We start from the raw sequence: 11,916 nt of genomic DNA on the forward strand, positions 1-11,916 counted from the left end.
AATAACGAATTTACCATTAATTGTCCCTTCACTGTTTTTTCTTACATCTTCTGTATAAGGTCCCATTTCAGTATTTGCTTGAAACATAGCATATTGTAATGGACCATCATATGCTGCAAATATATTAAAATATCTTTATTAAGCACTTTTGTGATGTTATGAACAAAATATTCTATAAATTACATATACGATATTTTATATTATAAATTATATATTATAAATATTATACATCTAAATGTGCAATATTATAAGTCTATAATATTATGCTGGATTACAATTATATTAATTATTAATAATTATAGAATATATTATTCTAATTGAACACTACCATGAAGTTCCTTGTTTGGATTCATCCATTTATTCGAATGACTTGTAAGCTGTGCGCTAGATACATTGGATGCTTGTACCATTCCACTAGCACCAGTTTGTCTCTTCTGTTTCATCTTCTCCGCAATCCGTTGTCTCTACATCAATTAATAGACAATGTAAATAAATTATAACAAAGTGTCATTTATTAATTCAAAACTATAAATAAAAAATTATTAACTCTATTTAAAAAATATTTATCTGAATAATAAATTAAAGTTAGTAATTCATGATTTGCAATAAAATAATGTTAATTTTCAATTAAACTTTGAGCTAATAAAATATTTCTCATTTATTTTGGATAAGCCTATCACTCCATAGAACCTAATTTTATTGTCATTTTTCATATAAAGGAGAATGAATGTTGTGATCAGCTCTGAAGGATTAAATGTTACATATTTCAGTATTAGTACAATCTCCACTAATACTGTGACCTTGCTCCCATAAATAGGAAAGAATTCGAACTAAAGTTGCCTATTATTAGCCTGATAAATGTCATGCTCAAGCGTACATTAATTATTCATCCAAACAGTGAGAGATATAGTTTGGATTTGTGTTTCTGGCTGCTTGCATGTTTAATACAATATGTCATCAGAGGCGAATTTCTTTCGGATTTTTCATAAATTGATCTTTTGAAAATATTGCAAATGACAACTCTTCAAGTAAAATAAGTAGTTACACCGTACGAGAAGCGTAAGGCATGCTCCGAAATTTACGTATGGCAAATTAAAAGTCTCAGTCCATCTACTATGCACAAGATCACACCTGTTGTTCCAGCTTCTGCAGTCGCAAGTCGATTGATGTCATTTTGCACGAAATCGGTTTATCAGGCGATGATCGACAAAGATGCGCAGCCACAAACCGCTGACAAACCAGTTTTGTTTACGCCAAACACACTCGTTCACCAACGGTACCTAGGCAACCGTTCGCCCCGAACTCCTTCGTAGCTTTCACGGCTTTTATGGCGGACTCGCAAAGCTGAAGAATGGCGCCCGATTAAAAAGAGTCTCAGACGCACATCCCACAAGAGAATATAACCAATTGATCTCTTTGATTTTAGTTTTGAATATATTGGTCAAATGGACAGTAATAAGAGGTATGTTTTTTTTATACATATTGCACGTGTCAAGAAAGTGAAAATTTCCTTTTAAAAAAATTAAAAATTTTGAATATCTTTGAAACTATGAGAGATAGAAAAAAATGTTATAAATAAAAATTGAATAATTTCAAGAGTACTTTATAATAATCATTACAAAGAAATTTATTTTAATAAAAAAAATTTTTTATCAAAATAAATTATTTAATAAATTTGTTTTAAATTACAATTATAAAATATTCTTGAAATCATTTAACTTTTATTTAAAATATTTTTTTCTATATCTCTTATAGTTTTGACGATATTTTACTCTGAAAGAAAAAAAGTCAATTTTTTAAAGGATATTTTCACCCTTTTAACATATAACTCATCATATATAAAAAAAACATCTCTTATTTTTGTCAGCTAATATGAACTAAACTAGGATGGCACCTGATTGGACAGAGTTCGATTGGACACGGGCCATTCATAGCGCTTGAGACTAGAAAACTCCTAAGTACCCGGCCGCTGTAATTGGTGGTGTCTAATCGAGACGTGGTCAATCGAGATCAATTGAGATCCTTCCAATAATTGCACGGCGTCCATAACTGCGCCGCTCCCTTTTTAAAAAAGAACAGACCTTATGAGAGTGACCAATCACAGCCGAGAGCTGTCCAAATGTGTGGCATCCTCTAGTCTAGTGGCTCCAGCTAGCTTTTTCGAGAATATTTACATTGCTTACATCTTTAGTCTCAAAAATTTGTTAACCGATTTGGTGTCTCCCTCGTGGTAAGTTTAGGTTTGTTATTTTAAAAAATTAAGTAATATTTAACTCTCCGAGCTTTGTTGATTAATATAAAAAATAAAGTTTCAGCTTGAACGTTTTCGATATTTTTACATAAAATATGGATGACGAGGATGAAACATATAAATTGTGGCGCATCAGAAAAACCGTGATGCAGCTGTGCCACGACAGAGGTTACCTTGTCACGCAGGACGAGTTGGATCAGACATTAGAACTATTCAAGGAACAGTTTGGAGATAAGCCTAGCGAGAAAAGGCCGGCTAGGAGTGATCTTATTGTTCTTGTAGCGCATAACGATGATCCTACGGATCAGTTGTTCGTCTTCTTTCCAGATGAACCAAAAATCGGCATCAAAACCATCAAGACATATTGCCAGCGCATGCAAGAAGAGAAGATCCACAGGTTGTTTTTCATATTACGATATTTTATATCCTCCTCAGTCTTATTGCTTGTGGCTAAGCGTGATGACTTTTCTCATATGCCTGTGATGCGCACGCTGGTTGTACACAGTCCATGGGACTTAGTTTAATGTTGATTTCGAACGATAAAATTTTATTAGAGAAGTGCTCTTGGCAAAGATACTCTCGGTGGTTTTCCATTGCCTTTCAAGAGGAGCTATAAGCGTTTAAAAAAATTGTTTTGGTTCTGCCTGAGATCAAATCCGGGATCTCTGGCATAGCGGTCTCATGTGCTGCCTGCTACGCCATGCTGGCACTCAATATTTTATATAATATATCTTATATAATTAATATATTTTATATAATAGAGAAATGTTGATTCTTATATAAAATTGATTAAGATTCACCTTATATTTCACTCACACATAATTTTTATCTTTACATTCGACATTGATTAAAGCCTTATGTCAATGCTAGAAATTGCTCCAAGATTTTAAAAAAAGAAATGATAAAAAAATCATGTTTGAACAATTCAGTCACATAATCAATGCAATTGGTCTATTCTTTATTTATCCAAGATCTCGGATTGATTTCTAGTATTATGGACACAAGGCTTTAAAACGGAGATATACATGAAATTAATATCATATTTGGAATTCGTCAACTACTAGTCAGCTATTCTCAAATAAAGAATCATTCATAACAATTTAGTTACATTTCATTTTTATATAATTTAACAATACATTTTTACAAAAAGAATATTGTGATTCAATCTAAATAATTATTGCTGTTAATATTATATAAATATTATATAAATTTTAGATTTTATTTCAACAATTATTTTAGATACCAAATAATTTATTCATATTAATTCATTTTATCTTAATATTTTGAGAGATTACAAGGCATTGTTGATTATTACAGAGCAATAATTGTTGTTCAGCAAGGCATGACACCATCTGCTAAACAATCGCTGGTAGATATGGCACCAAAATACATACTGGAACAGTTTCTAGAATCTGAATTATTGATAAACATTACTGAACACGAATTGGTACCCGAGCACATTGTCTTAACTCCAGATGAGAAAGAGGAACTATTGACAAGATATAAGCTAAAGGAAAATCAACTGATGCGAATACAAGCTGGCGATCCAGTAGCACGATATTTTGGTTTGAAACGTGGACAAGTTGTTAAAATAATCAGATCGTCAGAAACCGCAGGAAGATACATATCCTATAGGTTGGTTTGTTGAGGAGGGAAAGGAAAAAAGAACAAAGACTAAATCGCAAAAATATCTCGGACTAAAAAAAAGAGATATTTATTAAAAGGTAAAAACAATGCAGCTCGAAATTTGACATTTATTGTAGCAGCATTTTATAATGGTGCATCGTTTTGCATCTAGTATTATAACATCTGCAATTATACATTATTATACTATGTATGAAATAATCTGTCGCATTGAGTGTTAAACATTGTACAGTTAGCAGCAATGAATAATTACAGTTCTCACACGTGAATACACGTCTCTATAATGCATTCTTACCTTTCCAATATTTTAATGCACTATTGGCAATTACATGCGTAAAATGTGTATTTTGTTTGCATGGTTCATTAGCTCACACTTATAATCAATATTAGGATATAGTTTAAGTTTTATTACAGAAACAACGATCAGTACAAAAAAGACTGCGACTTGCAACAGTCGCTCGCGATTATCTGGCTTGGGTAGATATTGTTTCGAGTTATTATTATTATTATTATTATTATACATTGCTTGGTCCAAAAGTATCGTTCTATATACGGTACATTCTGACATAAAAGTATATCAGTAGCAGAATTTCCTTTCGTTCAGTGTATAGTGATTTAATTACTTCATCAATTAATAAGTGACAGTCGAGTGATTCATCCATTAATAACATACACATTTTTTCAAGTCTAATTGCATTTATTCGTAGAATACTTTTTTTAATGACTTCTCTTATTATGATATACTGTTTTCTCCTCTTATCCGTTTTCTTGCTTATTAATAAGATTCAATTTGTGCGTGAATTGAATCAGAAGCGTAATTAGCAGTCTATTAACGCAATTAAATAATCGTATACTTCTTAATCGAAGAAATATGATATCTGAAACATGCTTAAACTCTGATAACTTAAAGGATAACTTTTGAAAAAGCCCCCGAATTCAAATTCTACTATGTAATTCCTATTAAATTTTATTCAAATCTAATATTTAATCTTAGCGTTTTGATCCTACTTATAGATGGGAGTTTATTAAAGCCAGCGGAATGACATCGATTGTGAGATGCGAATTTCCGCTTTCAGAATTTATCGCGGTCGACTGATAAAGCTAAAAGCGTACGAGCAGGAAGTTTCCCAGATGGCATATTCGCTAGCGTATAATGAACAGGCAGATCAACCAATCATTCGTTCTATACTTGTTACAATAAATGAAATCACATGCTATATAAGCGGCAGCAATCGGCTAGCATAAAGACAGCTTGCTACTGGTATAGCACGTTACTTCATGATCCAAAGGAATAATCGTTATCGTTGGGCACAAGTAAACAAAGCACACGCGGCCATAATTAATATAATATATTGTTATCAATAAAATGTAACATAACATTAATAGTCATAATAATAATAATAACCATAAAAGATAATAATAATTACAGAATAATGCTACGAAGTTTTGTGCTTTACGCAATAAGTAAAGAAAAAGTATAGTCCTCAAAAAGGTTTACAAAAAAAGGAAAACAAAAATATACATATTCCTCGAACACGATTTCCATTGCAGGCGGAGATCGCGCGAGAGACCCTTAGATCCTTGGGGATATCCATTGATATTTAGATAACTCTTAGACAAAGGATCATTGTAAACTGTTAGAATTCTATAAATGCTTGAATCTTTAGATCCTTAGGCATCTTTTAGGCATTTTTTCATCCCTAAATGTTCGTAAAAGCATGAATTCTTCAATCCCCGGATAACATCAGAGATCTTCGGATCCTTGGATATCGTCAAATCTTTAAATACTCAAATCGTCCTTAAATTCTAGATGTTAAATCCTCGTGCTTAGATGTTTCGATGTGATATCAATGATGATTTTCTCTTTCTCTTTCTTTTTCATCGATTAAATAAACGCAACGTTTATTCTTCGGTATTCAAGAATTTTGGTGTTAGGATATATTCGATTCATTTTTAATCGTGTTTGCTTAGAAGACTTTTCGGCGTGACCACCAGTATACTTTAGTGGCCCATTCGATAGGTGAGGTTTGTAAAATATTGTTTATCAAATCCGCGGCAACTCGGATCCTGTAAGTGATAGAGGTGGGATAAGGCGGCCACTGTTCCCAATAACGGCCTCTGTGCATTCGACCATATGAGGTCTGAAAAATTATACACAAGTTATTAATCATTCTAAATAAAAAGTATATGATCAAAAAAATATTAATAATGGAGAAAGAGGAAACACAAAAAATTAAAGATATATTTTTTATTAATGATGTTATATATATTTTTAATATCCTCAATCTTTCTTCATATCTCATTTATGATGGCGCACATATTTTTTACATAATTGTAAGAAACTTATTAACCAATAAGATGAAATTCATATTAAAATTTATAAATAAGAAAAAATAGATATATTTAAATAAAGATAAATTGCAAGAACTTTCTTACCTAGGAGTGGTATGGCGTGACATAGGTGGACGGAAAAAGTCCCCGTCTATTTCCGATTTCTCCATGCCACCAATGCTGATCTGTGCGATCTGTGACAGTAATTACATCTCCTCGTCGGAACTCCAATTCGCCAGGCTCTTGCGGTGCAAAATCATAAAGTGCTTGTACCAAACACTGAAAACCATGATAAATTAATTTATCATTATGTAATCAAAAACACATATAAATAGATATAAATAAAAAAGAACACTTATCACAAAACGTTCAAATCTTCTACAAATTATACTGTTATTATAGAGACAATTATTATAATGTCAATTTTTACCTCCTCAGGGACCATATCACGCAGCTTAACATCCTGTGAGCGAGAAACAGACGCTGTACGATGATATTCCACTAGTTCATTGAGGCTGTTAAATTTGACAACCCATAAAAAGAACTTGCCTTGTGCGTCTCTTAAGACTTTGAAATGCTGCACACCATCGGAGCATCTGTATATATAAATTATAGTTATTTCATTTTACATCTCGTTAATTATTAATAACAGTATTAAAAACCGATTATTTTTAGTTTATAAAGACCCTTAATAAGGAATGGATTTCCTATACAATTGTAATTTCTATTGAAATCTATGAATATTTTTCATTCGTCACAAAAATGTCAATAACTATAATTAGATACATATTATTTATCTAATATAATACTCACTTTACGGATAAAGAAAAATCACCAGGAGAGCTTTCACTGATTCTGATCAAAAAGGCACCTTCATGTTTGTTCATCAATAATCTTTCAGCGTCTGCTCTGGTTATCCTGCCATAATACCAGCTGTAGCAGATAAGGTACAGAAAATAATTTGTGTACAAGATTATACGTGAATATATTAAGTGTAGTAAAAAGTCATCGCGTATTTTTTAGCTCAAAGTTGTATATACAATATCTTCGTCAATAATGAATGAAATTCAAATTTAAAAAAAGGGTTTTAAAGCTTGAAATCTCTACTTTTAAAAGCTTATCACATTTTTTAAGTTTATATGAGTTTGATCATTTTTACATACCAAAAACTACGAGCTGAAAAAGACGAAAAATTTTCTTCTCACTTTGTGGATTTGTAACGTGTCCAAAACGAATTTGAGAAAATTTTCGATTACCTATCGTGAAAGCTTGATACTTTCCCTACAAAATCGTTTTTTTTAAATATTCCTACGACTTTTGATTACTGAGTTATCGCGGATTAAATAAAAGAATTATTTTGACTTTAATTGCTCATAACTCCATTAAAAATTGTCGTATCGTATAATTTAAAAAAAGAGATTTTTAAAGCTGAAACTTTACTCTATCAAGATATATTTATATTGTTGGTAAGAAAGTAATTGCGGTTTTTACTGATATAGATGTCTTTTAAAAATACGCGATAACTTTTTATTACACCTAATATTTCTATGAAAACAAGAATATGCTTTAGCAGACAATAAATATCAAGTTTCTGTCTCTAATACATAAACATATCATACAATAATAACGTACTCATGGCTCTTCATCTCAATGTAATTACTCGGTATAAGTCCTTCTCTAGAATCCAATTCAGCTCTATACCAATTCATATCATCCTCCATATTTAGAATCTGCAAAAAAAATATTACATGTAAGAAATAATTTTTAATTTAGATTTATAAAAATACATATAACATTTTAATATTAACTGCATATTTAAATATTTTTATATTAACATTTTAGGATCTTCTAAACAAAGAAAGTAGAAACTGCATAATTCTATTTAAATTGAAAGAGGAAAAAGTTAACATCTCTCATACAATTAATAATGGAATTTTATAATTATAGGTCACATTTTATAATTAAAAAAATTGAATATTTTATTAATAATTGGGGCCATAAATTCTTTTAAAAAATAAAAATCACAATCTGATAAATAATTTCAATTTTTTCAGAGACCTGGATACAATATAAGTACAAAAAGTTTTTGTATAAGGAAATTTTTTCATAAAAAGCCTTATTTGTAGAAAATAAAGATTAATTAACAATTTTATACAATGAATACATTCTGTTCTAACATAAACAAACGAGCTTCGTATGTATTCCTGATTTTAAAAGCTTTAATTTCTGTGAATACTTTTTAAACATCTAAACAATACAATTTTTAATTTTTGCTTATTTTTAAGATAATATATTTTCTACTATACATATTTTTGGTATAAATAATTTTGAAAAATGTACACTTTATTTTATATTCTTTACAAATAAATTGTTAATTCAGCAAGAAATGACCGTCAATTAGACGTTGAATTTGTGTCGAAATCATCGTACTGATATCACTTCGACATCAATTCGATGAGTCATTTCTCGCTGGATGTTTATTTTTTAAAAATAAAGTTGTTTTTAAATTTTCTCTGTGGGAATATTTTTTCCACTCATTATATATAATGTATATCTAAACTTTCAAAATATTACAATTGTCCTTTAAGGATTTTATTGTTAAAATTTAATTGAATTTAATGTTATTGTTATGATACATTGAAAAATAACATCTACAATGCATAATAAACTATTTGTAATTTTGGATTGAAATTTGCAAAAAAATTTTTTCATCGTTCCTTATAATTAGTACTAATTAAAGATTTTAAACATTGTTATAGGGAATTATTATTAAATTATAAGTTATTAAAAAATTATTCAAAAATAATTTTTTCTCAAAATCAAAATACAATTATCACATTCATATTTATAGGAAGCAAAATTAAAAATAGCTTTTAACAGATTTTTAAAGATATAAAATTTACAATAAATCTGATACATATAATCTCTCACTTTCCTTCCTTTTTTCATTTTTTAATCTTTGAAGCACAAATATATACATGCTCAAATATAAACATTTTTATACAGAAGAATGCGTCGAAACACAGCTAAAAAGAACATATTCAGCAACAACGTTACTTTAATCCTTACGGCAATCATTATCGTTATTGCTCCAAACAATAACAATTATTGTCTCGAGTAATCTTCATAGAATGTGTCACTCATACGACAGCTTTCTGCTCGCAGTGAATGCCGATCGACGGATTCATTCGTATGTATATATACAACATCTCTCGTTTTTTTTTTAGGATATCGGTCGACGGACCAGCCGCGACGGTGGAAATTTCGAGATCGGCCGGAGGTCTCGTGACTCGTGACCGCGGCGCGACGCGACGGAGACGAGACGGAACGAGGCGACGCGAGGCAACGCGCCTCATCAGGGCGTCGGATGACGAACCAGGTGACGGGGATAGGGGTCAGGCCAGGTAGTCATCTCCAAAGTTCTACCAACCTTCAGGACCTGGCTCCTACGGAAGCTGAGTTCGTCCTCGGCGGTCGCCGTGAAGTCGTGCTTCGCTATTGCCTCCATATTCTGTCCTCCGAGACGACGGAGTCGACGGGAAACGACGTGCCGCTGCTGCTGGAGGGAGCGAGAGGGCGCTCGCTATACGATACTCCGCACCGTAGAGAGAAGAGGAACGGACTAACGGAGTGCCTACGTTCGCGAGGGAGTGCACTGGAGGAAGGAAGAGGAAGGGGGTCGCGGGAGGAAAGGGAAACGGAGGTAGATGGAGAAGAAAACAAGAGAAAGAGGAAAGGTGCTCACTTGCTCGTTGTGTGGGCGCGTACGCACGCGAGGCGATGCGTATTTACTTTAATTTACGAGTACTTACTATGAAGAAAAGGCGAGATTCGCCGGAGCGATTGGATATTAAGTTTAGCGAAAGGACGATTATCGAAAGTTGCTAAAAGAACCGAGGACCGCTCACAAAGCACAGAGAGAAAGAGAGAGAAAGAGAGAGAGAGAGAGAGAGAGAAAGCTATACGTGATATATACGAAAAATATATGTGAGATTTCCGCTAGATTAAATGCGTAGGAAAAAAAAGGTGGGTATAAAAGAGATAAAAGGGATGTCGTTGATATCGATGAAAGTGATCGGCGACACGGACGTCGCCGTCCTTTGTCCTAGCACTGGTCGGGCGGTGGTCCGTCCAAGGCTAAGGATATTGTACTCGTACGTCCGTGCACGTCCGTGTGCGTGAAATCCCCGGATACAGGTGTAGGTGAGCTGCACTGACGCGCGCGTACGCACGCACACACCTTGGCGCACAGCCGTTACGTTCCCCGATGGATTCCGTTCTCGTTCGATGCCTGTGGACTTAACGCCTCGGCATATTTACTTTTATGTACAACACCGCGAATTGTACCCCACGACGGATCGTACACTGCGAACTGTCAAAGGCGATCGCGCGTACTATCGTGACAGTCCATCGCCGAATGTTATCAGACGTTACACTTGTCCCGGTTCGGGACGATTCGGCTCGGTTCGACCGTCGACTCGATCGACTTCGGTCCCGCTCGACCGTCGCTCGGCCGACCTCGGCCGCGCCCGGCCGTCTGCGCGGTACACCACCACGCACACGCGGGTGACGTCACGTGACGTTGGGGGCCACCCTACGCCAGACTTTAGAGGGTGGGATACATGCAGGGTGGTGCGCGATTTACACGTGTCTCTAACGATGGCGATTTTTCAGCAGTTTTTTAACGCTTACGTCAGTCATCTCGTGTGACGTCAGACGCGGAATTCAAACGTCAGAGGGAGTGGGAGAGAGAGAGAGAGAGAGAGAGAGAAAAGGGAGATTATTAGGAAACACGCGCGGTTTCTAGAACTTGCGTCACGGTAGATGAGACTACGTGATCGTGCAGCAGGAGATCATCGACGGCGGAGAAACTTCGCTATAAAAAGGAGATAAAATGAACAAAGCTGGATTTTTCTAGGATAGATTTCTCTCGCTTTTCAGCCAACGCAGCAATCGCCATCGCGTTTAAACTTTGCGTTTGCACGTACAATGTGATAAAAAAAGTTCGTTTTTATTTCGGCACTACAATTAACTTTCCTTCTTGCATTCAGCAAATTTCAAACAAATAACGTATTTCACTTTAAATATAGAAAGTGTACAGTTTAACTGTAAAAACGGACTTTTATTTTATGCAACATGAAAATTAAATATATAAGTAGATTTCCGAAATTACTTGAATTCGTGATTTCGAATACATTTTGTAAGAATTCTTCAAGTTTGTTTGTTTTTTTGAAATCTATAACGTATGGTACATTTTCAATTTCGTCAAAATTTCAATCACGTCATATGTAAATTTCGAAAGTGTGTAATTGGCGCTTGTATTCAGAACGGACTTCACTTGTTAATATGTACATACACTTTTTATTGTATTTCGTATTCTATGCCAGTTTTTCAATCTATCCATATAATCAAATATAATCTGATGTCGAAGGCAGCCGAAGTCATACGAGATAAGTGCGATATTATCTGAGTTCAAAGTCTCCTTGAAAGAGAGAGAGAGGGAAGAAAAAGAGAGAAAAGATCTAATGATTATATCCGTCATGACACATCCTGTATTTTCAATACGAAAAACTTGCTAGTCGACTTTACAAGATTTATTTTACACAAATCGCATTTAAAAGCGAGAAAAGTTTTCTTGAATTAATATATACTAGCTAAATAAGAATGTGTGTGTGTATATAAAAAACATA

General features: G+C 33.5%; 3 protein-coding genes across 4 annotated transcripts in view; 1 reads left to right on the forward strand and 2 right to left on the reverse strand.

The window, feature by feature from the left end:
* Window positions 1-1,303, reverse strand: part of LOC108746967 (protein king tubby) — a 3,389-nt gene extending 2,086 nt beyond the window's left edge. Inside the window, exons 1-3 of the mRNA XM_018484132.1 lie at window positions 1,132-1,303; window positions 329-464; window positions 15-113 (exon numbers count right to left, since the gene is read on the reverse strand). Coding sequence (XP_018339634.1) covers window positions 15-113; window positions 329-464; window positions 1,132-1,173 — 277 coding nt within the window. The 5' untranslated portion in view covers window positions 1,174-1,303. The remainder of the gene's footprint in view (window positions 1-14; window positions 114-328; window positions 465-1,131) is intronic.
* Window positions 1,304-1,350: 47 nt separating this feature from the next.
* LOC108746969 (DNA-directed RNA polymerases I, II, and III subunit RPABC1) lies at window positions 1,351-3,918 on the forward strand. Its single transcript, XM_018484136.1, has 4 exons — window positions 1,351-1,462; window positions 1,868-2,230; window positions 2,310-2,648; window positions 3,569-3,918. Exons 3-4 carry the CDS (start codon window positions 2,347-2,349, stop codon window positions 3,897-3,899), a joined length of 633 nt encoding a protein of 210 aa, XP_018339638.1. The 5' UTR covers window positions 1,351-1,462; window positions 1,868-2,230; window positions 2,310-2,346; the 3' UTR covers window positions 3,900-3,918.
* A 1,393-nt stretch (window positions 3,919-5,311) lies between these two features.
* Window positions 5,312-11,482, reverse strand: LOC108746968 (protein enhancer of sevenless 2B). 2 transcript variants are annotated; one of them, XM_018484135.1, is made up of 6 exons: window positions 11,400-11,482; window positions 7,859-7,956; window positions 7,040-7,159; window positions 6,657-6,822; window positions 6,332-6,505; window positions 5,312-6,036 (listed from the first exon to the last, which is right to left on the reverse strand). In XM_018484135.1, exons 1-5 carry the CDS (start codon window positions 11,421-11,423, stop codon window positions 6,332-6,334), a joined length of 582 nt encoding a protein of 193 aa, XP_018339637.1. In that variant the 5' UTR covers window positions 11,424-11,482; the 3' UTR covers window positions 5,312-6,036. The 2 variants fall into 2 exon arrangements, with proteins under 2 accessions (XP_018339637.1, XP_018339636.1); XM_018484134.1 differs by lacking the exon at window positions 11,400-11,482 and adding an exon at window positions 9,657-10,696.
* Between the last annotated feature and the right edge of the window lie 434 nt (window positions 11,483-11,916).

Source organism: Trachymyrmex septentrionalis, unplaced genomic scaffold, assembly GCF_001594115.1.
Source record: "Trachymyrmex septentrionalis isolate Tsep2-gDNA-1 unplaced genomic scaffold, Tsep1.0 scaffold19, whole genome shotgun sequence".
Lineage (NCBI taxonomy): Eukaryota > Metazoa > Arthropoda > Insecta > Hymenoptera > Formicidae > Trachymyrmex > Trachymyrmex septentrionalis.